The sequence below is a fragment of the Oncorhynchus kisutch genome, unplaced genomic scaffold (assembly GCF_002021735.2).
Source record: "Oncorhynchus kisutch isolate 150728-3 unplaced genomic scaffold, Okis_V2 Okis02a-Okis13b_hom, whole genome shotgun sequence".
In the NCBI taxonomy this organism is placed as follows: Eukaryota; Metazoa; Chordata; class Actinopteri; order Salmoniformes; family Salmonidae; genus Oncorhynchus; species Oncorhynchus kisutch.
Genome location: NW_022261979.1, coordinates 4497035 through 4521758, shown reverse-complemented (window position 1 = coordinate 4521758; position 24724 = coordinate 4497035). Strand labels below are relative to the sequence as shown.

Below are 24724 nucleotides of genomic sequence, written 5' to 3'. Positions count from 1 at the left end.
ATGTCTTTACTTATTACTCCATACATTTTCCATGACACCCAAAAGTACTCATTATGTTTTGAATGCTTAGCAGGACAGGAAAATTGTCTAATTGACACACTTATCAAGAGAACATTCCTGGTCATCTCTACTGCCTCTGATCTGGAGGACTCACTAAACAGAGAACATCCCTGGTCATCCCTACTGCCTCTGATCTGGAGGACTCACTAAACAGAGAACATCCCTGGTCATCCCTACTGCCTCTGATCTGGAGGACTCACTAAACAGAGAACATCCCTGGTCATCCCTACTGCCTCTGATCTGGAGGACTCACTAAACAGAGTCATCCCTACTGCCTCTGATCTGGGGGACTCACTAAACAGAGAACATCCCTGGTCATCCCTACTGCCTCTGATCTGGGGGACTCACTAAACAGAGAACATCCCTGGTCATCCCTACTGCCTCTGATCTGGAGGACTCACTAAACAGAGAACATCCCTGGTCATCCCTACTGCCTCTGATCTGGAGGACTCACTAAACAGAGAACATCCCTGGTCATCCCTACTGCCTCTGATCTGGCGGACTCACTAAACAGAGTCATCCCTACTGCCTCTGATCTGGGGGACTCACTAAACAGAGTCATCCCTACTGCCTCTGATCTGGAGGACTCACTAAACAGAGTCATCCCTACTGCCTCTGATCTGGAGGACTCACTAAACAGAGTCATCCCTACTGCCTCTGATCTGGAGGACTCACTAAACAGAGTCATCCCTACTGCCTCTGATCTGGGGGACTCACTAAACACAAAGAAAAAAAACGTGTTTAATTTTTTGTATTTTTTTGTACCATCTTTGAAATGCAAGAGAAAGGCCATAAGGAGTAGTGTGTTTGTTGTGACATGCTGACATCTGGTGGACATTTACACCAGGTTCACTTTTCACAGGGAAAAAACTGACCAGGGCACGAATAAATTAAATCGGGCTTTATTTCTACAGCAAAAAAACAAATAACACCTGAAATATTTAATATTTACTACAGAACAAATGAAAGAACAATAATAACTGAACGACTAAAAAGCACCCCAAGGAAAAGCTCAACTTAAAGGCTGTTTTAAGATCTCCTTTACATCTGTCCACAGTTTCAGCCCCCCTCAGGTTCTCTGGCAGGCTGGTCCAGAGGCTGGGGGCAGAATAACTGGTCCTGGGCATTGGGATAGTTAAAACCTGAGCTAAATACTGTGTGTATTAATGTGTGTCTCTGCAGGCACATGAGAGGCTGGCGGATGTGAAGCTGGAGGCTGTGAGAGACAACAACCAGCAGCTGGTCGCAGAGATCCTAGACTCCCTCACAGGACTGAGTAGTAGAGACGCCTCCGCTGAGGAACTAGCCAACATCCTCCAGGAACCACACTTCAAGGTACTCACACACACTCACACACCTATGTGTACACACACACACACACACACTCACACCTATGTGTACACACACACACACAGTACCGTTGAGTTGTTAGAGCCTCGCTCTCTCTGCCTCGCTCTCTCTGCCTCGCTCTCTCTGCCTCTCGCTCTCTCTGCCTCGCTCTCTCTGCCTCGCTCTCTCTGCCTCTCGCTCTCTCTCAAGGTTCACTTCATTTTAATTTGCTTTATTGTCATTATGTAACAATGTACATGTTGCCAAAGTTTTCTTTGGAGATTAACATTATTATAATAATCATCATCATCATCATCTCTCTCTCTCTGGTTGGAGCTACACTACATGGTCAAAAGTATGTGGACACGTGCTCGTCGAACATCTCATTCATTGACTCTCTGGTGCCTCTACGGCAGCTAGAGCTGTGACTCTCTGGTGCCTCTACGGCAGCTAGAGCTGTGACTCTCTGGTGCCACTACGGCAGTTATCACTGTGACTCTCTGGTGCCCCTACGGCAGTTATCACTGTGACTCTCTGGTGCCCCTACGGCAGTTATCACTGTGACTCTAAGGTGCCCCTACGGCAGCTAGAGCTGTGACTCTCTGGTGCCTCTATGGCAGTTAGAGCTGTGACTCTCTGGTGCCTCTATGGCAGTTAGAGCTGTGATTCTCTGGTGCCTCTATGGCAGTGAGAGCTGTGACTCTCTGGTGCCTCTATGGCAGTTAGAGCTGTGACTCTCTGGTGCCTCTATGGCAGTGAGAGCTGTGACTCTCTGGTGCCTCTATGGCAGTGAGAGCTGTGACTCTCTGGTGCCTCTATGGCAGTTAGAGCTGTGACTCTCTGGTGCCTCTATGGCAGTGAGAGCTGTGACTCTCTGGTGCCTCTATGGCAGTGAGAGCTGTGACTCTCTGGTGCCTCTATGGCAGTTAGAGCTGTGACTCTCTGGTGCCTCTACCGCAGTGAGAGCTGTGACTCTCTGGTGTCTCTATGGCAGTGAGAGCTGTGACTCTCTGGTGCCTCTATGGCAGTTAGAGCTGTGACTCTCTGGTGCCTCTATGGCAGTGAGAGCTGTGACTCTCTGGAGCCTCTATGGCAGTGAGAGCTGTGACTCTCTGGTGCCTCTATGGCAGTGAGAGCTGTGACTCTCTGGTGCCTCTATGGCAGTGAGAGCTGTGACTCTCTGGTGCCTCTATGGCAGTGAGAGCTGTGACTCTCTGGTGCCTCTATGGCAGTGAGAGCTGTGACTCTCTGGTGCCTCTATGGCAGTGAGAGCTGTGACTCTCTGGTGCCTCTATGGCAGTGAGAGCTGTGACTCTCTGGTGCCTCTATGGCAGTGAGAGCTGTGACTCTCTGGTGCCTCTATGGCAGTGAGAGCTGTGACTCTCTGGTGCCTCTATGGCAGTGAGAGATGTGACTCTCTGGTGCCTCTATGGCAGTTAGAGATGTGACTCTCTGGTGCCTCTATGGCAGTGAGAGCTGTGACTCTCTGGTGCCTCTATGGCAGTGAGAGCTGTGACTCTCTGGTGCCTCTATGGCAGTTAGAGATGTGACTCTCTGGTGCCTCTATGGCAGTGAGAGCTGTGCCTCTATGGCAGTGAGAGCTGTGACTCTCTGGTGCCTCTATGGCAGTGAGAGCTGTGACTCTCTGGTGCCTCTACGGCAGTTAGAGCTGTGACTCTCTGGTGCCTCTATGGCAGTGAGAGCTGTGACTCTCTGGTGCCTCTATGGCAGTTAGAGCTGTGACTCTCTGGTGCCTCTATGGCAGTGAGAGCTGTGACTCTCTGGTGCCTCTATGGCAGTGAGAACTGTGACTCTCTGGTGCCTCTATGGCAGTTAGAGCTGTGACTCTCTGGTGCCTCTATGGCAGTGAGAGCTGTGACTCTCTGGTGCCTCTATGGCAGTGAGAGCTGTGACTCTCTGGTGCCTCTATGGCAGTGAGAGCTGTGACTCTCTGGTGCCTCTATGGCAGTGAGAGCTGTGACTCTGGTGCCTCTATGGCAGTGAGAGCTGTGACTCTCTGGTGCCTCTACGGCAGTTAGAGCTGTGACTCTCTGGTGCCTCTACGGCAGTTAGAGCTGTGACTCTCTGGTGCCTCTATGGCAGTGAGAGCTGTGACTCTCTGGTGCCTCTATGGCAGTGAGAGCTGTGACTCTCTGGTGCCTCTACGGCAGTTAGAGCTGTAATACTGAATGTGTTTAAGGAGAACTGCAACTGTTTGGATTGAATCATTGTTTTTGTGGTGTTGGAAGCCGTTGTGTTAATTTATATTATTATTATGAAGAAGAAATTGTTTTCCTCGGGGCACCATTGTAAATGGTATCAATTGGTTATAATAATCTGTCTTTGACTCTCTCTGTCTCTGCTACTTGCCCCTCCTAGAGATAAAAATAAATAGCCTATTCTGTCTGGACCAATGAGAAACTGCGGCCTGAGGGGGGCTATGTCCCTGGTCCAATGGGAGTGGAGGGGTCAAGTGGGGGAGGTAGACACACATTTCTGGGTTAGGGAGTTCTATCATGTGTGAACCAGATCTGTACTGATGCATGTTACTGCTCTCTCTGTCTCTCTCTGTCTCTCTCTCTCTCTCTCTCTCTGTCTCTCTCTGTCTCTCTCTGTCTCTCTCTTTCTCTCTCTGTCTCTGTCTTTCTCTCTCTTTCTCTCTGTCTTTCTCTCTCTGTCTCTCTCGGTCTCTCGGTCTCTCTGTCTGTCTTTCTGTCTCTCTCGGTCTCTCTGTCTGTCTTTCTGTCTCTGTTTTTCTCTCTGTCTTTCTCGGTCTCTCTGTTTCTTTCTTTCTGTCTTTCTCTGTCTGGTTTTTATCTCTGTCTCTGTTCGTGTGTCAGATATTCATCCTGTGATATGGCTGCTCTGCAGGTGAGAACTTAACAGTCTTGTTCCTCCTTTCCTTCCTGTGGGACTGATTCATGATTGTATTTCCTGCGTGCTACATTTGGTCTTTAACATGCACTGGTTGTGAAGAAGTGTAGTCTACTTGTGAAAAAGAGCTGTGATTGGTTCATATACACTGGAGGGGCAGTTACCCAGTAGGTTGTGTGTTTCTCTCTTGTCAGTTGGTAGTAAATCAATGAGTGTTGCTGCTTGACTACGACATGATGAAATAGTGTTGAGGAGGAGGGTGTGGAGACGGGTCTGTGTGATATGTTGAGGAGGAGGGTGTGGAGACGGCTCTGTGTGATATGTTGAGGAGGAGGGTGTGGAGACAGGTCTGTGTGCTATGTTGAAGAGGAGGGTGTGGAGACGGGTCTGTGTGATATGTTGAGGAGGAGGGTGTGGAGACGGCTCTGTGTGATATGTTGAGGAGGAGGGTGTGGAGACAGGTCTGTGTGCTATGTTGAAGAGGAGGGTGTGGAGACAGCTCTGTGTGATGTTGAGGAGGAGGCAGCTAACGCTCTCTCTCTTCCAGTCTCTCTCTCTTCCAGTCTCTCTCTCTCTTCCAGTCTCTCTCTCTCTTCCAGTCTCTCTCTCTCTTCCAGTCTCTCTCTTCTTTCCAGTCTCTCTCTTCTCTCCAGTCTCTGATCAAGGCCCATGAAAAGGTGGCAGCTAACTGTCTCTCTCTCTCTCTCCAGTCTCTGATTGAGGACCATGACAAGGTGGCAGCTAACTGTCTCTCTCTCTCTGTCTCTCTCCAGTCTCTGATTGAGGCCCATGACAAGGTGGCAGCTAACTGTCTCTCTCTCTCTCTCTCTCTCTCTCTCTCTCCAGTCTCTGATTGAGGCCCATGACAAGGTGGCAGCTAACTGTCTCTCTCTCTCTCTCCGGTCTCTGATCAAGGCCCATGACAAGGTGGCAGCTAACTGTCTCTCTCTCTCTGTCTCTCTCCAGTCTCTGATTGAGGACCATGACAAGGTGGCAGCTAACTGTCTCTCTCCAGTCTCTGAGGACCATGACAAGGTGGCAGCTAACTGTCTCTCTCTCTCTGTCTCTCTCCAGTCTCTGATTGAGGCCCATGACAAGGTGGCAGCTAACTGTCTCTCTCTCTCCAGTCTCTGATTGAGGCCCTTGACAAGGTGGCAGCTAACTGTCTCTCTCTTCTCTCCAGTCTCTGATTGAGGCCCTTGACAAGGTGGCAGCTAACTGTCTCTCTCTGTCTCTCTCTCTCCAGTCTCTGATTGAGGCCCATGACAAGGTGGCAGCTAAATGTTATGAGATGCCGTCGGAGGTGAACAGTAATGCCATGGCGACCGGCCCACTCATGCCCACTGACACCGTCAGGATAATTGGCATTCAGAAGAAGGCTGGCGAACCACTGGTGAGTTAATGACTGAGTCCATTAAGTTGCTGAGTCCAATGGCACCTTATTCCTTATATAGTGCACTACTTTTGACCAGAGACCAATAGCCGGGCTCCGGTCAATAGTGGTGCACTATGTAGGGAACAGGGTACGATTTAGGACGTAGACTCAGACATTACCAATCAATCTGCAAGATCTGGATGACTGTTCATAGTTTGTAGGTAGCAGGTTAGGTACATGGAATATTTAAATCCCTTCTCATGCATTAACCTCTCTTTCTCTCCATTCTCTCAATCCCCCCACTCTCTCTCTCCATTCTCTCAATCCCCCTCTCTTTCTCTTCTCCTCCTCAGGGCGTGACGTTCAGGGTGGAACGCGGGGAGCTGGTGATCGCCAGGATCCTGCACGGCAGTATGATCGACCGGCAGGGCATGCTGCACGCGGGCGACGTGATCAGGGAGGTGAACGGGCGCGAGGTGGGGAGCGATCCCAAGGAGCTGCTGGAGCTGCTGAGGGACTGCCAGGGGGGCGTCACCCTCAAGATCCTGCCCAGCTACCGCGACACTCCAGCACCCCCACAGGTGAGAACAGGGGCATATTTATTAGTGAACCGTAGCAAAATGTTTCTTGTTGTCCAGATTCAGTTTGTTATTGGCCAGATTTCAGGTAGGTCCCTCAGTTTCAGTTAGCTTCCATTCACATCCTAATGACAACACGGGTGGCTAATCATCCTCCTCTTGGAGGGACATTTTGGGAATGTCGAGGTTTTTGCAGCAACACACCTGATTCAGTTCATTGAGGTGATTCAGCCGATTAGTAAAGTCAGATGTGTTAAAGCAGGGCAGGACCAAAAGCCTGCCCCAACAAGTAGCTCTTCAGGAGGAGGGCTGGTTCCCCACTAGGTCAGAGGGGCTGTAATAATGATACTGTTAGATATTAGGAGGAGGGCTGGTTCCCCACTAGGTCAGAGAGGCTGTAATAATGATACTGTTAGATATTAGGAGGAGGGCTGGTTCCCCACTAGGTCAGAGGGGCTGTAATAATGATACTGTTAGATATTAGGAGGAGGGCTGGTTCCCCACTAGGTCAGAGAGGCTGTAATAATGATACTGTTAGATATTAGGAGGAGGGCTGGTTCCCCACTAGGTCAGAGGGGCTGTAATAATGATACTGTTAGATATTAGGAGGAGGGCTGGTTCCCCACTAGGTCAGAGGGGCTGTAATAATGATACTGTTAGATATTAGGAGGAGGGCTGGTTCCCCACTAGGTCAGAGAGGCTGTAATAATGATACTGTTAGATATTAGGAGGAGGGCTGGTTCCCCACTAGGTCAGAGGGGCTGTAATAATGATACTGTTAGATATTAGGAGGAGGGCTGGTTCCCCACTAGGTCAGAGAGTCTGTAATAATGATACTGTTAGATATTAGGAGGAGGGCTGGTTCCCCACTAGGTCAGAGGGGCTGTAATAATGATACTGTTAGATATTAGGAGGAGGGCTGGTTCCCCACTAGGTCAGAGAGGCTGTAATAATGATACTGTTAGATATTAGGAGGAGGGCTGGTTCCCCACTAGGTCAGAGGGGCTGTAATAATGATACTGTTAGATATTAGGAGGAGGGCTGGTTCCCCACTAGGTCAGAGAGGCTGTAATAATGATACTGTTAGATATTAGGAGGAGGGCTGGTTCCCCACTAGGTCAGAGGGGTTGTAATAATGATACTGTTAGATATTAGGAGGAGGGCTGGTTCCCCACTAGGTCAGAGAGGCTGTAATAATGATACTGTTAGATATTAGGAGGAGGGCTGGTTCCCCACTAGGTCAGAGAGGCTGTAATAATGATACTGTTAGATATTAGGAGGAGGGCTGGTTCCCCACTAGGTCAGAGAGGCTGTAATAATGATACTGTTAGATATTAGGAGGAGGGCTGGTTCCCCACTAGGTCAGAGGGGCTGTAATAATGATACTGTTAGATATTAGGAGGAGGGCTGGTTCCCCACTAGGTCAGAGGGGCTGTAATAATGATACTGTTAGATATTAGGAGGAGGGCTGGTTCCCCACTAGGTCAGAGGGGCTGTAATAATGATACTGTTAGATATTAGGAGGAGGGCTGGTTCCCCACTAGGTCAGAGAGGCTGTAATAATGATACTGTTAGATATTAGGAGGAGGGCTGGTTCCCCACTAGGGAGGCTGTAATAATGATACTGTTAGATATTAGGAGGAGGGCTGGTTCCCCACTAGGTCAGAGGGGCTGTAATAATGATACTGTTAGATATTAGGAGGAGGGCTGGTTCCCCACTAGGTCAGAGGGGCTGTAATAATGATACTGTTAGATATTAGGAGGAGGGCTGGTTCCCCACTAGGTCAGAGAGGCTGTAATAATGATACTGTTAGATATTAGGAGGAGGGCTGGTTCCCCACTAGGTCAGAGGGGCTGTAATAATGATACTGTTAGATATTAGGAGGAGGGCTGGTTCCCCACTAGGTCAGAGAGGCTGTAATAATGATACTGTTAGATATTAGGAGGAGGGCTGGTTCCCCACTAGGTCAGAGAGGCTGTAATAATGATACTGTTAGATATTAGGAGGAGGGCTGGTTCCCCACTAGGTCAGAGAGGCTGTAATAATGATACTGTTAGATATTAGGAGGAGGGCTGGTTCCCCACTAGGTCAGAGGGGCTGTAATAATGATACTGTTAGATATTAGGAGGAGGGCTGGTTCCCCACTAGGTCAGAGAGGCTGTAATAATGATACTGTTAGATATTAGGAGGAGGGCTGGTTCCCCACTAGGTCAGAGGGGCTGTAATAATGATACTGTTAGATATTAGGAGGAGGGCTGGTTCCCCACTAGGTCAGAGGGGCTGTAATAATGATACTGTTAGATATTAGGAGGAGGGCTGGTTCCCCACTAGGTCAGAGGGGCTGTAATAATGATACTGTTAGATATTAGGAGGAGGGCTGGTTCCCCACTAGGTCAGAGGGGCTGTAATAATGATACTGTTAGATATTAGGAGGAGGGCTGGTTCCCCACTAGGTCAGAGAGGCTGTAATAATGATACTGTTAGATATTAGGAGGAGGGCTGGTTCCCCACTAGGTCAGAGGGGCTGTAATAATGATACTGTTAGATATTAGGAGGAGGGCTGGTTCCCCACTAGGTCAGAGGGGCTGTAATAATGATACTGTTAGATATTAGGAGGAGGGCTGGTTCCCCACTAGGTCAGAGAGGCTGTAATAATGATACTGTTAGATATTAGGAGGAGGGCTGGTTCCCCACTAGGTCAGAGAGGCTGTAATAATGATACTGTTAGATATTAGGAGGAGGGCTGGTTCCCCACTAGGTCAGAGAGGCTGTAATAATGATACTGTTAGATATTAGGAGGAGGGCTGGTTCCCCACTAGGTCAGAGGGGCTGTAATAATGATACTGTTAGATATTAGGAGGAGGGCTGGTTCCCCACTAGGTCAGAGGGGCTGTAATAATGATACTGTTAGATATTAGGAGGAGGGCTGGTTCCCCACTAGGTCAGAGAGGCTGTAATAATGATACTGTTAGATATTAGGAGGAGGGCTGGTTCCCCACTAGGTCAGAGAGGCTGTAATAATGATACTGTTAGATATTAGGAGGAGGGCTGGTTCCCCACTAGGTCAGAGGGGCTGTAATAATGATACTGTTAGATATTAGGAGGAGGGCTGGTTCCCCACTAGGTCAGAGGGGCTGTAATAATGATACTGTTAGATATTAGGAGGAGGGCTGGTTCCCCACTAGGTCAGAGGGGCTGTAATAATGATACTGTTAGATATTAGGAGGAGGGCTGGTTCCCCACTAGGTCAGAGAGGCTGTAATAATGATACTGTTAGATATTAGGAGGAGGGCTGGTTCCCCACTAGGTCAGAGAGGCTGTAATAATGATACTGTTAGATATTAGGAGGAGGGCTGGTTCCCCACTAGGTCAGAGAGGCTGTAATAATGATACTGTTAGATATTAGGAGGAGGGCTGGTTCCCCACTAGGTCAGAGAGGCTGTAATAATGATACTGTTAGGGGCATGGTCCTTCTAATATCTATCTCCTATTGAGAACCTGTTTCTGCACCTGGGCTGTACAGGTCAGAGGAAGTGTGTACAGTACATACACTGCAGTTGTCTCTTGGTCCTATTGGAGTTTTGCTTTTGCAGTGTAAATTATGTTTTTTGGGGGGATCTGTACTTTACTATTGATGTTTCTGACACTTCACTACATTCTTAAAGAAAACATGTACTTTTTACTCCAAACATTTCCCCTGACACCCAAAAAGTACTTGTTACATTTCAAATGCTTAGCAGGACAGGAAAAAGGTCAAATTCACACACTTCCCAACTGCCTCTGATCTGGCAGACTTGCGCATCACAAATGCTTCATTTGTAAAGGATGTCTGAGTGTTGGAGTGCCCCTGGCTAGCTGTAATAATGTCTGAGTGTTGGAGTGTGCCCCTGGCTAGCTGTAATAATGTCTGAGTGTTGGAGTGCCCCTGGCTAGCTGTAATAATGTCTGAGTGTTGGAGTGCCCCTGGCTAGCTGTAATAATGTCTGAGTGTTGGAGTGTGCCCCTGGCTAGCTGTAATAATGTCTGAGTGTTGGAGTGTGCCCCTGGCTAGCTGTAATAATGTCTGAGTGTTGGAGTGTGCCCCTGGCTAGCTGTAATAATGTCTGAGTGTTGGAGTGCCCCTGGCTAGCTGTAATAATGTCTGAGTGTTGGAGTGCCCCTGGCTAGCTGTAATAATGTCTGAGTGTTGGAGTGCCCCTGGCTAGCTGTAATAATGTCTGAGTGTTGGAGTGTGCCCCTGGCTAGCTGTAATAATGTCTGAGTGTTGGAGTGCCCCTGGCTAGCTGTAATAATGTCTGAGTGTTGGAGTGCCCCTGGCTAGCTGTAATAATGTCTGAGTGTTGGAGTGCCCCTGGCTAGCTGTAATAATGTCTGAGTGTTGGAGTGCCCCTGGCTAGCTGTACATTTACAGAACAAGAACATGGTGCTGTCTGCTTTTCTATAGTAAAAAATCATTTGAAATTATTTATACTTTTACATTTTGATACTTAAGTATATTTTAACAATTACATTTCATTTTGATACATATTTATAACCAAACACTTTGACTTTTACTCAAGTAGAATTTTACTGGGTGACTTTTACTTGAGTCATTTTCTATGAAGTTATCTTTGACTTTTTCCGTCACTGTGTTCTTGTACCTGTCAGGGTGGTTGAGGGGGAGACGGGGTTGACCTGGTCCTAACCCAGAATGACAGGGCACGCAGCTGGAACTGTTACCCTGCCTGGGACACACTGGTCCTATTAATACACTTCATGGGATAACTGGGGCACTGAGGAGAGGGAGGGAGAGGAGGAAGAGAGGGAGGGAGGAAGAGCAAGGAGGAGGAGGAGGGAGAGAGGCTTTCTTTCTCTTTCATACTATCTGGGGGATGAAGAGGAGTAAAGGAAAGGACAGCTGATCAGGGGCCTTATGTAGGACAGGGCTCTCCAACCCTGTTCCTGGAGAGATGCAGTCCTGTAGGGCAGGGCTCTCCAACCCTGTTCCTGGAGAGATGCAGTCCTGTAGGGCAGGGCTCTCCAACCCTGTTCCTGGAGAGATGCAGTCCTGTAGGGCAGGGCTCTCCAACCCTGTTCCTGGAGAGATGCAGGGCTCTCCAACCCTGTTCCTGGAGAGATGCAGTCCTGTAGGGCAGGGCTCTCCAACCCTGTTCCTGGAGAGATGCAGGGCTCTCCAACCCTGTTCCTGGAGAGATGCAGTCCTGTAGGACAGGGCTCTCCAACCCTGGTCCTGGAGAGATGCAGTCCCGTAGGGCAGGGCTCTCCAACCCTGGTCCTGGAGAGATGCAGTCCCGTATGACAGGGCTCTCCAACCCTGTTCCTGGAGAGATGCGGTCCCGTAGGACAGGGCTCTCCAACCCTGTTCCTGGAGAGATACGGTCCCGTAGGGCAGGGCTCTCCAACCCTGTTCCTGGAGAGATACGGTCCCGTAGGGCAGGGCTCTCCAACCCTGTTCCTGGAGAGATACGGTCCCGTAGGGCAGGGCTCTCCAACCCTGTTCCTGGAGAGATACGGTCCCGTAGGGCAGGGCTCTCCAACCCTGTTCCTGGAGAGATACGGTCCCGTAGGGCAGGGCTCTCCAACCCTGTTCCTGGAGAGATACGGTCCCGTAGGGCAGGGCTCTCCAACCCTGTTCCTGGAGAGATACGGTCCCGTAGGGCAGGGCTCTCCAACCCTGTTCCTGGAGAGATACGGTCCCGTAGGGCAGGGCTCTCCAACCCTGTTCCTGGAGAGATACGGTCCCGTAGGGCAGGGCTCTCCAACCCTGTTCCTGGAGAGATACGGTCCTGTAGATTGTTTGTTTCTCTCTGTAGATTCTCACAGTACAGACTGTAGAGCGTTGGGCTGTTGGTGATTTACAATCTGAAGATGTCGTTGTTAAACACCCCTCCTATTTCCTTTTTTCTACCTGAAGCTGTAACTATGGTAACACAGACCTTGTTTTCTAGGTGCATCTGAAACCCCACTTTAACTACAGCCCAGCCACAGACAACCTGATCCCCTGTAAGGAGGCTGGCCTGGCCTTCTCTAAAGGAGATGTTTTGCACATTGTCAACAGAGAGGACCCTAACTGGTGGCAGGTAGGTACTGCTGACCACAGAACAGCCCTTAGCTGTGTGTTATTCATCCGTAATCCACAGGTCCTCATGCCTTACTGCTCAACTATATGGCTCTGCTACTACTTTCAGAGGAACGTTCTCATAGACTCAGGGTTGAATGACTTTCCCACATTCACCCCTAGGCACTTGATCTGAAACAACTGGATGGAGAGATACAGTGTAAGCAATATGGTAGTAGGTCCGTGTTCCATCTTGCCTTCTTTTGATTCGCTAGGTGGAACTTTTAATTAGGGATGCACGATATATCGGAATCGGATGATATTAGCTAAAAAATGCCACCATCGGTATCGGCCCGATGTCTAGTTTAGAGACCACTCAAAGGTGAAATCCATTAGTGGCAAGATAATGGAATTCATTGCCCTTGACAATCAACCATTCTCTGTCGTGGGTGATGTTGGCTTTCACCGACTGCTGGAGCACCGGTACACACTACCAAGTGTGCTGTTGTTCAGATGTTGCACAGTCATAGCTTCACCACATGCTATGGAACACCGTTTGGGTCTTTGCGTGTCAAATAAGATACATGTCAAATAACACTATTTGATAATAACACTATTTGATGTGTTAAATAAGCTTTTAATTTGCCATGTAAAATAACAGCGTTCTATTGGAGAATGTTGTGTGTTCTGAGTTTACAAGCCAAGCACCACCACTACTATCAGTAGCACTGTCAAAGCTGTACACGGTTCTGAGTTTACAAGCCAAGCACCACCACTACTATCAGTAGCACTGTCAAATCTGTACAGGGTTCTGAGTTTACAAGCCAAGCACCACCACTACTATCAGTAGCACTGTCAAAGCTGTACAAGGTTCTGAGTTTACAAGCCAAGCACCACCACTACTACTATCAGTAGCACTGTCAAATCTGTACAAGAAGTCTGCAAACACCGGCCACGAACGATGTGTTTACAATACCACGTTGGTAATAAAGCATCATTTGTTCGACCCCAACTTCTGGGGCAGCTAGCTTTAGCTTGGTACCAAGCTAGCACCAATACAACCAGCCTGAAAACAATGACCAGTAGAACCTGCCGTCATTTTCACTATTCTTAGCAATGTTTGAGCAATCCTTGTGATTAAGTATTAGCTAGGTGGTCTCTTGTTGTTCCCCTATTGAAATTGAACTTCAGTTCATGAACATAAATAGCTAGCCAGCTACTTAACCTTGTTTCCCATAGCTATATTATAAGCAGCCAGCTAGCTTCATCTGGCTAGTGAGTCTCAACGGGACCGGGTTATTTCTGGTGAAGCTTGCCGCAATAAGGATTAGGAACAATAGAGGAATTTGCGGTTTGCCTTCAAAATAAAAGTACCTATTTGAAAGTGATGCAGAAGGTTACAATTGGTGGAATCATGCCATATTTCAACTACGTAGATAATGTTAAACAAGATTGGAATGTGGAGCAATGAAATGGGGTATCAGTCTACTCTGTGACACCCACAGAACACAACTGTGAAGAGTTTATGCAAATATTAGCGTTGTAGCTCTTATCGCGGGACTGTGACTGTGTGAAATCACCTCCCCAGTCAGCCTATTGTGTGTGTTGACATTCATATTGCACTGTACAGTTTTACCTAAGGATTGAGGATCAATGAAATGGGGTATCAGTCTACTCAATACCCAATATATTTTTTCCCAATGTCCTCCTCAGTTATCAGACTCCAAAACATCCACACAGTATAGGTTGACAATAAATGTGGCTCAATTCACAGTTGTTTCAGAGTCCCGCAATGAGAGCTACAACGCTAATGTTCTCTGGGCGTCACTGGGTAGACTGATGCACCATGTCATTGATCCACAATCCATTGGTAAGGCTGTACAGTGAAATAAGTATGCCCACAATGCAATTCTAAAGTATTTTATTCATTTTTTATTTAACTAGGCAAGTCAGTTAAGAACACATTCTTATTTTCAATGATGCCCTAGGAACAGTGGGTTAACTGCCTGTTCAGGAGCAGAACGACAGATTTGTACCTTGTCAGCTCAGGGATTCGAACTTGCAACCTTTCGGTTACTAGTCCAACGCTCTAACCACTAGGCTACCCTATTACATCCAGTGTAGTTTCAAAAGCTTTTGTCAAATTAACAAATTGTCTTTTGTTGATTTTATATAACATTCCAACCTCATTTAGCATGATCTATTAAACTGCCATAATTATACTATTTGTATTAATTTGCATCACTGTCAATGGCATACTTTTATTTTGAAGGCTAACCGCAAAGTCCACTATTTTGGCTAATCCTTATTGTGGCTAGCTTCACATAGATGGGTCCAACCACCATTAATCAAATAAGAACTGTCTTATAAATTAGGGTTATTTTAGATGATGACACCTAGCTATATAGTTAGCCAGGTAACTATAGCTACTGAAACAGATGTGTTTTTGGGGAAGAACATTGTTTGCATCTATGAGCTAGCTAGCAACTTTACCAGCATCATAGCATACGTATCGATGGATCGTTGTGACATTTAAAATACGAGTGATTAGTGTAATAACTACGTTTAAAAAAAAATGAATGAACGAGATCGATTATTATGTGACATGCAGTCATATCCTGATTGGTCAACAAGCTTATATGACACGTCAAATTGTTTTTATTTGACGTGTAACTTTTTTGACACGCAAAGACCCAAACCGCGTTCCATAGAAATCCTGGTTGAGAATGAAACTTAACAGCACAGCAAGTAAGTGAAATGAATGTTTTGATTATGTTTTACTGGTAATGGGGACGTGTGTAAATGCCAACAAAATAACTTTTTGGTGTGTGTATAACCTTTTATTTAACTGGGCAAATCAGTTAAGAACAAATTCTTATTTACAATGACAGCCTACCCCCGGCCAAACCTGGACGACGCTGGGACAGTTGTGCCCCACCCTATGGGACTCCCAATCACGGCTGGATGTGATACAGCCTGGATTCAAACCAGGGACTGTAGTGATGCCTCTTGCACTGAGATGCAGTGCCTTAGACCGCTGCATCCATATGTGTGTGTTAACTATTTAACTGTACTAGAACGTTTAAAAGGACAACAACAAAAAAAATGTTTTGGGGGGGGGGGGGTCGGTATTGTTTTTTTTGGCAAGGAAGATATCGGATATCGGCCAAAAATGTAATATCGGTGCGTCACTACATTTAATCCTATTGCTTCCAGCTGTCCTAACCACCCGGCCCTGACCACCCTAATGGAGTAGGGGCTAGGATTCCATTTCTGACTTTAATTTACAAAACAATAACTGATCCTTAAGAGTAGAGCAAGAGAAACAGGAAGTAGCATGTCTCTGACCTCACATCCTGTCCCCCAGGCAGTCAACATTGTGGGAGGAGCCACAGGACTGATCCCCAGTCAGTTCTTAGAGGAGAAGAGGAAGGCCTTTGTGAGGAGAGAATGGAATGGATCAGGTACATTTCTGACTATGTAAAGTGACATTGGGTGTTTTGAAAAATGCTTCCTCTACTTCCCCTCTACTTGTGTCCACAACTCAGACGTACTTAGGAAATATGTTTACTCTGGTGCCATCTTGTGGTTCAGTGAACTTTTAATGTGTGTTGTTCCTCCCAGGTGTTCTCTGTGGGACACTAACAGGAAAGAAGAAGAAGAAGAAGATGATGTACCTGATGTCCAAGAATGCAGGTGAGTTCAGCAGCCATTAGACCTCTCTGATCCTTCTGTTAGACCTCTCTGATCCAGCCGTTAGACCTCTCTGATCCAGCCGTTAGACCTCTCTGATCCAGCTGTTAGACCTCTCTGATCCAGCCGTTAGACCTCTCTGATCCAGCCGTTAGACCTCTCTGATCCAGCCGTTAGACCTCTCTGATCCAGCCGTTAGACCTCTCTGATCCAGCCGTTAGACCTCTCTGATCCAGCCGTTAGACCTCTCTGATCCAGCCGTTAGACCTCTCTGATCCAGCCGTTAGACCTCTCTGATCCAGCCGTTAGACCTCTCTGATCCAGCCGTTAGACCTCTCTGATCCAGCCGTTAGACCTCTCTGATCCAGCCGTTAGACCTCTCTGATCCAGCCGTTAGACCTCTCTGATCCAGCCGTTAGACCTCTCTGATCCAGCCGTTAGACCTCTCTGATCCAGCCGTTAGACCTCTCTGATCCAGCCGTTAGACCTCTCTGATCCTGCTCTAAAGGGCTTCAGTTCACCCTGTGGGTGTTGCTATCAGTAACATGTTGTTGACCAGAGCCATCTCCTAATGCATATCGAAGCAAAGAGCAGCTGGATAATACCTCTTATCTCTCATTATTGGCAGACATTCATTTAATATTTCAGTGATATAAAAGTGTACTACAGTAGAGCCTAACTAATACGTGTGTGTGGAGTAGGTTCATTTTTCCATCTATTGTGGGCTCTACACCGAGTGTTCAAAACATTAGGAACACCTGCTCTTTCCATGACATATACTGACCAAGTGTCACTTGTTAAATCAACTCAATAGTAGGAAGGTGTTCTTTAATGTTTTGAACACTGTGTATATAACTGTAGTATACATGACTGTGTCTATTACTGAACACAAATATAAACTCAACGTGTAATGTGTTGGTTTCATGAGCTGAAAGAAAAGATCTCAGAAATGTTCCATACAGACAAAAAGCTTATTTCTCTCAAATGTTTTTCACCAATTTGTTTACATCCCTGTTAGTGAGCATTTCTCCTTTGCCAAGATAATCCATCCACTTGACAGTTGTGGCATATCAAGAAGCTGATTAAATAGCATGATCAGTACTCGGGTGCACCTTGTGTTGGGGACAAAAGAACACTCTAAAATGTTTAGTTTTGTCACACAACACAATGTCACAGATGTCTCCAGTTTTGAGGGAGTGTGCATTTTGCATTCTAACTGCAGGACTGTCCACCAGAGAATTAAATGTACATGTTTCTACCATAAGCCACCTTCAACGTCATTTTAGAGAATTTGTCAGTACGTTGAACCGGCCTCACACGCGGACCACGTCATCCTAGTACCTCCACATCCGGCTTCTTCACCTGCGGGATCGTCTGAGACCAGCCACCCGGACAGCTGATGGAACTGAGGAGTCTTTCTGTCTGTAATAAAGCCCTTTTTGTGGGGGGAAAACTAATTCTGATTGGCTGGGCCTGGCTCCTCAGTGGGTGATTCAATGCCGAACCATGGCTGTGCCCCTGCCCAGTCATGTGAAATCCATAAATTAGGGTCTAATGAATTTATTTAAATTGACAGTTGTTAACTAACTCAGTAAAATCGTTGACATTGCATTTTTATATTTTTGTTCAGTAGTTGTGTTAGTTTTATTACTGAGCAAACTAAGCTGATGGTGGTAGTGTGTCTGTTGTCGTGACGACCAGAGTTTGACCGCCACGAGCTGCAGATCTACGAAGAGGTGGCCAAGATGCCTCCATTCCAGAGGAAGACCCTGGTTCTGATTGGTGCTCAGGGAGTGGGCCGGCGCAGCCTGAAGAACAGACTGATCATCATCAACCCCCTAATCTATGGAACCACCGTCCCATGTGAGTCCCAGTCCCCCCTGTGTGTGTGTGTGTGTGTGTGTGTGTGTGTGTATATCAACCGCCTGCTCTATGGAACCACCGTCCCCTGTGAGTCCCAGTCCCCCCTGTGTGTGTGTGTGTGTGTATATCAACCCCCTGCTCTATGGAACCACTGTCCCCTGTGAGTCCCAGTCCCCCCTGTGTGTGTGTGTATCAGGGGTACAGCAGAAGACAAACTTCAGTCTCCTATGGATGAATGAGATTTTTCCTCACCCCTCTTTCTCTCCTCACACCCCTCTTTCTCTCCTCACACCCCTCTTTCTCTCCCCTCACCCCTCTTTCTCTCCTCACACCCCTCTTTCTCTCCTCACACCCCTCTTTCTCTCCTCACACCCCTCTTTCTCTCCTCACACCCCTCTTTCTCTCCTCACACCCCTCTTTCTCTCCTTACCTCCCACCATTTCCTCACCTCCCTCCAGTCACGTCTCGGCCTGCTCGGGAGGAGGAGAGAGACGGCCAGTCGTACTGCTTTGTGTCTCGGTCCCAGATGGAGACAGACATTAAGGCCCGTCGCTACCTGGAGCATGGAGAGTACGATGGAAACCTCTACGGAACCAAGATGAACTCCATCCACGAGGTGGTGGACGCAGGACGTACCTGCATACTGGACGTTAACCCACAGGTAGGTCTGACACACACACATTTCACACAGTCAGGATCTATTCATTTTAAAGGTACAGTTCCGTCAAAAATTAGATTTTCCTGTGTCCTTATATTTCCGCACTTAGGTTGGAATAATACTGTAATGTGAACATTATGATCATGCCTTTTAGTGTAAGAGCTGATTGAAAAGACCGCCTGAAATTTCAGCTTGTTTTTGTGGGATAGAGTTTTGATCTGCCTAGTGACATCACCATGTGGAAAATGAGTTAATAGACCAATAAGAAAGAGAGTTCCAAACCTCTGCCAATAACAGCTAGTTCTCAGTTTTCCCCTCTCATTCAGAACACTCCCAGACAGTTCTTTGAGAAATTGCTTTTCCTAAGAAGCTGAGGAGTTTCTTTTTGGCTATTTTGATAGAAAATAATGACAGTAAAAGGGACCTAATTTGTTACCCAGAAATCATTTGATATTGAGATAAAGACAGCTGCATAGGTCTTAAGCAAAACCTGAATAAGTATGATGGGTTGTGTGTGTGTGTGTGTGTGTGTGTGTGTGTTGATGGGTCGTGTGTGTGTGTTGATGGGTCGTGTGTGTGTGTTGATGGGTCGTGTGTGTGTGTGTTGATGGGTCGTGTGTGTGTGTGTTGATGGGTCGTGTGTGTGTGTGTGTGTGTGTGTGTGTTGATGGGTCGTGTGTGTGTGTGTGTGTGTGTGTGTGTTGATGGGTCGTGCGTGTGTTGATGGGTCGTGCGTGTGTTGATGGGTCGTGCGTGTGTTGATGGGTCGTGCATGTGTTGATGGGTCGTGTGTGTGTGTGTCGTCAGGCGCTGAAGCAGTTGAAGACAGCAGAGTTCATGCCGTTTGTGGTGTTTGTTGCTGCTCCACAACTGGACACACTAAGAGCTATGCACAAAGCCGTGGTGGACGCTGGACTCACCACCAAACTGCTCACGGTCAGTCTCTGGATGTTGGTGGATCTGTGCACAATTCTGAGTGTTGTAGTTATTCAGAAGATAATCACTGATGGAAACCTCTCTCACTCTCTCCCCCTCCTCCCTCGCTCTCTCCCTCCCCTCTCTCCCCATTCTCTTCTGCTCCCTCTCTCCCCATTCTCTTCTGCTCCCTCTCTCCCCCCTCCACTCTCTCTCTCCCCCTCCACTCTCTCTCTCCCCCTCCACTCTCTCTCTCCCCTCCACTCTCTCTCTCCCCCTCCACTCTCTCTCTCCCCCTCCACTCTCTCTCTCCCCCTCCACTCTCTCTCTCCCCCTCCACTCTCTCTCTCCCCCTCCACTCTCTCTCTCCCCCTCCACTCTCTCTCTCCCCCTCCACTCTCTCTCCCTCCCTCTCTCCCCATTCTCTTCTGCTCCCTCTCTCCCCCTCCACTCTCTCTCTCCCCCTCCACTCTCTCTCTCCCCCTCCACTCTCTCTCTCCCCCTCCACTCTCTCTCTCCCCCTCCACTCTCTCTCTCCCCCTCCACTCTCTCTCTCCCCCTCCACTCTCTCTCTCCCCCTCCACTCTCTCTCCCTCCCCTCTCTCCCCATTCTCTTCTGCTCCCTCTCTCCCCCTCCACTCTCTCTCTCCCCCTCCACTCTCTCTCTCCCCCTCCACTCTCTCCCCATTCTCTTCCGCTCCCTCTCTCTCTCCCCCTCCACTTCTCCCTCTCTCTCTCCCTCTCCCCTCTCCCAGGAGACAGATCTGAAGAAGACGGTGGATGAGAGCGCCAGGATCCGCCGGGCCTACAGCCACTACTTTGACCTGACCATCGTTAACGACAACCTGGACAAGGCCTTTGAGCAGCTGCAGGCGGCCGTGGAGCAGCTGTGTTCTGAGCCCCAGTGGGTCCCTGTCAGCTGGGTGTACTGAGAGACACAGCCTGGTTAGGCTGCTCCCTACTGGGCTGGAGGACACGCTGCCCGCTGCTGGGCCCAGGGGCACATGGAGACTTGGAAGAGGTTGTCCCTAACCACCACGGTTGGGGTCAATTTTAATTCTGGAATTTCAGGAAGTAGATGAACTACAATTCCACATTTTTCCCATTGAGGAAAAGTGGAATGTCAGTGAACTTCCTAAATTGACCCCTACAGGGATGTGAGAGCTAAGGACCCATTGAGACTTATGTTTGTATGGGACTTTACCATGCAGCCCCAGTGGAGCCTAGCCTCACCCTGTCTAGCACCACCCCGCCTAGCCTTACCTAGCCTAGCCCCACCCCGCCTAGCCTCACCTAGCCCCACCCTGCCTAGCCTCACCTAGCCCCACCCCGCCTAGCCCCTCCAGGCTCAGTCTGCTCTGCACCACAGGCCCCATCTGTACACTATGCAACTCTCTGGATATGTCCAAAATAGCACCCTATTCCCTATGTAGTACACTACTTCTGACCAGCACTACATAGGGAGTAGGGAGCCATTCGGAATAGAACCAATGTTCACAATACACAAGAATAACTTTATTTATTGAACATAGTTTTCTAACTTTAACTTGACTACCTTTCTGTTCATATGGATATGGAACGAGAAACAAAATCATGGATTTGAGGATATTTAAAAAATATTTAATGTTTTATTTTATCACTGTTTGTTGCTCACAACTACTACAATATTTCTCATAACGATTAGAACAATAATACAAGTGTATTTATTCTGAAAGGAGATGTGAAGAGGGCTTGCTTTGTGACGATACCTCAGTGTGTTAATAGTCTTCTCAGTTTACATTGCATTAAATACTTCATCTCCTGGCGTTTTGTCCCAAATGGCACCCTGTTCCTTATATAGTGCACTACTTTCACCGGAGCCTTATCAGCCCTGGTCAAAAGTAGTGCACAACATAGAGAATAGGGTGCCATTTGGAACGCACAACCGGTCTCACATCATCTCTGAACCCTCCATGTAGAATAACAGCCGTGTTCTCTCTTTAAGGCAGACTAAGGGCTGAGAGAGAGGTGGTAATATCACACCACATCTGTGATATAAAGGTCTTTGTTGCTGTTTCTTGGATGAGACCATAATGTAGGCTATACAATCACCCCCCCCCCCCCCTTGTTACGCCGCTTTCTGTGTTACGAGATTGTGAATGGTTTCATTAAAGGCTGACTCAGCGAGATGTCATTGCACAAAGTTAACACCACCCTGCCTAGCCTCACCTAGCCCCACCCTGCCTAGCCCCGCCTAGTTAACACTTAGTGGATCAATTTCCTCCACAACTAGGGAGCATGGACCACGAGGTTAAACTACTCCGCTGTTTTGGTCCAGTAGCTACCACGTTGTAGCAGCGTGAAGCGCGAGGTTAAACTACTCCGCTGTTTTGGTCCAGTAGCTACCACGTTGTAGCAGCGTGAAGCGCGAGGTTAAACTACTACGCTGTTTTGGTCCTGTAGCTACCACGTTGTAGCAGCGTGAAGCGCGAGGTTAAACTACTACGCTGTTTTGGTCCAGTAGCTATCACGTTGTAGCAGCGTGAAGCGCGAGGTTAAACTACTCCGCTGTTTTGGTCCAGTAGCTACCACGTTGTAGCAGCGTGAAGCGCGAGGTTAAACTACTACGCTGTTTTGGTCCAGTAGCTACCACGTTGTAGCAGCGTGAAGCGCGAGGTTAAACTACTCCGCTGTTTTGGTCCAGTAGCTACCACGTTGTAGCAGCGTGAAGCGCGAGGTTAAACTACTCCGCTGTTTTGGTCCAGTAGCTACCACGTTGTAGCAGCGTGAAGCGCGAGGTTAAGCTACTCCGCTGTTTTGGTCCCGTAGCTACCACGTTGTTACAGTATGAAGTGTACATGCTTTGTGTGACTGTATCTCACTTCATCTCTATCTTCGTTGCAACGTCATCTCGAGGAGTCTACTTTTAATTCCATTGTATCGTCAGCGGACGGTCTCCCAGTTGGGTCAGTACTCTGTCAGTACATGTCTCTGTATGGTGCTGTGTTTAATGTTGGAATAATACTTCCAGGATACTGGACCTTGACAGCGTACTGCATCTGAGAACTATCCCTTTGTGATATTACTGAAACTTAACCAACTGCCATATCTACTTTAAAGTTATATATTTTACAATTTCAACAGAGCAAAACATTGTATTTTTCAGATGTGTCAAATAAATAGACTCTTTTTTTTTTACAACTTGTACTTATCTCAGGTCATATCTATCATATCCAGAGTGTGTAAAAAAAAAATGTGCCTTAATTTATTTCACAGAAGGGTACATTTGTTTATTTAAACAAATCATATTTCAACGGTGTAATTGTCTCCCATATTAGTCAATAGAAACAACCATTTGGCTTAGTTCATTAAATGTCGGTAGTTACAGTGCCTTCAGGAAGCATTCACAACCCTCAACTTTTCACATTTTGTTGTTACAGCATGAATTGGTTGTTTATTTACATTCAGATTGCATCACTGGCCAGCACATAACACCCCATCATGTCAAAGTGGAATTGTTTATTTTTAGAAATTAACTAAAAATTAAAAGCTGAAATGTCTATAGAGTCAATAAGAATTCAACCCCTTTATGGCAAGCCTACCAAGACAGTGGCCAAGTTACAATTTTAACTTAAATCTATGGCAATACCTGAAAACGGTCTAGCAATGATTAACAACCAATTTGACAGAGCTTGAAGAATTTAGAAAATAATGTGCAGATGTTGCACTATCCAGGTGTGGAAAGTGCTTAAGACTTACCCAGAAACACCTGTAATCACTGTCAAAGGTGCTTCTACAAAATAGTGACTCGGGTGTGAAAACTCATGTAAATTATATATATATATTTCATTTAAGTAAATTTGAAACCATGTTTTCACTTTTATTATGGGGTATTTGTGTCTAGATGGGTGAGGGGGAAAACATCTATATAATCCAGGCTATAACAAACCATGTTTTCACTTTTATTATGGGGTATTTGTCTAGATGGGTGAGGGGGGAAAACATCTATATAATCCAGGCTATAACAAACCATGTTTTCACTTTTATTATGGGGTATTTGTCTAGATGGGTGAGGGGGGAAAACATCTATATAATCCAGGCTATAACAAACCATGTTTTCACTTTTATTATGGGGTATTTGTCTAGATGGGTGAGGGGGGAAAACATCTATATAATCCAGGCTATAACAAACCATGTTTTCACTTTTATTATGGGGTATTTGTCTAGATGGGTGAGGGGGGGAAAACATCTATATAATCCAGGCTATAACAAACCATGTTTTCACTTTTATTATGGGGTATTTGTCTAGATGGGTGAGGGGGAAAACATCTATATAATCCAGGCTATAACAAAACGTGTAGAATAAGTCCATGGGGAGAAATACTTTCTGAAGACACTATAACAAACATGTAAAGTTTTGGTCCCAGGTTTCATGAGCTGAAATAAAAGATCCCAGACATGTTCCATGTGCAAAAAACATTTCTCAAATGATGTGCACATTAGTTAACATCCTTGTTAGTGAGCATTTCTCCTTTTTGCCAATTTAATTCATCCATCTGATAGGTGTGGCATATCAAGAAGCTCATTAAACAGCATGATCATTACACAGGTGCACCTTGTGTTAAAGGTTTGAGGGAGAGTGCAATTGGTATGCTGACTGCAGGAATGTCCACCAGAGCTTTCAATGTTTATTTCTCTACCATAAGCTGCTTTCAACGTCGTTTTAGAGAATTTGTCAGTACGTTGAACCGGCCTCATAACCGCGGCCCACGTGTAACCACACCATCCCAGGACCTCCACATCCGGCTTCTTCACCTGCGGGATCGTCTGAGACCAGCCACCCGAACGAACAGCTGATGAAACCGTAGGTGTGCACAACTGAATCATTTCTGCACAAACTGTCAGAAACCGTCTCGTGGAAGCTCATCTGCGTGCTCGTCCTCCTCAGTCAACCTCATTGCAGTTTGGTGTTGTGACTGACTTTAGTGGGCAAATGCTCACCTTCGATGGCCACTGACACGCTGGAGAAGGGTGCTCTTCAGGGATGAATCCCGGTTTCAACAGTACCGGGCAGATGGCAGGCAGCATTGCATGGCTTTGTGTGAGCGAGCGGTTTGCTGATGTGAACAGAGTGCCCCATGGTGGCGGTGAGGTTATGGTATGGGCAGGCATATGATATGGACAACTAACACAATTGCATTTTATCGATGGCAATTTTGAATGCACAGAGATACAGTGATGAGACCCTGAGGCCCATTGTTGTGCCATTCATCTACCGCAATCACCTCGTTTCAGCATGATAATGCACGGCCCCATATCCCAAGGATCTGTACACAATTCC

At 47.1% G+C, this 24724-nt stretch overlaps 1 protein-coding gene across 1 annotated transcript in view; it reads left to right on the top strand.

The window, feature by feature from the left end:
* Positions 1-23845, top strand: part of LOC109877995 (MAGUK p55 subfamily member 6) — a 36085-nt gene extending 12240 nt beyond the window's left edge. The window contains exons 4-13 of the mRNA XM_031812014.1: positions 1243-1395; positions 5510-5656; positions 5992-6219; positions 12166-12297; positions 15643-15739; positions 15900-15971; positions 17670-17831; positions 18290-18492; positions 19297-19425; positions 20160-23845. Coding sequence (XP_031667874.1) covers positions 1243-1395; positions 5510-5656; positions 5992-6219; positions 12166-12297; positions 15643-15739; positions 15900-15971; positions 17670-17831; positions 18290-18492; positions 19297-19425; positions 20160-20336 — 1500 coding nt within the window. The 3' untranslated portion in view covers positions 20337-23845. The remainder of the gene's footprint in view (positions 1-1242; positions 1396-5509; positions 5657-5991; positions 6220-12165; positions 12298-15642; positions 15740-15899; positions 15972-17669; positions 17832-18289; positions 18493-19296; positions 19426-20159) is intronic.
* The last annotated feature ends 879 nt before the right edge of the window (positions 23846-24724 follow it).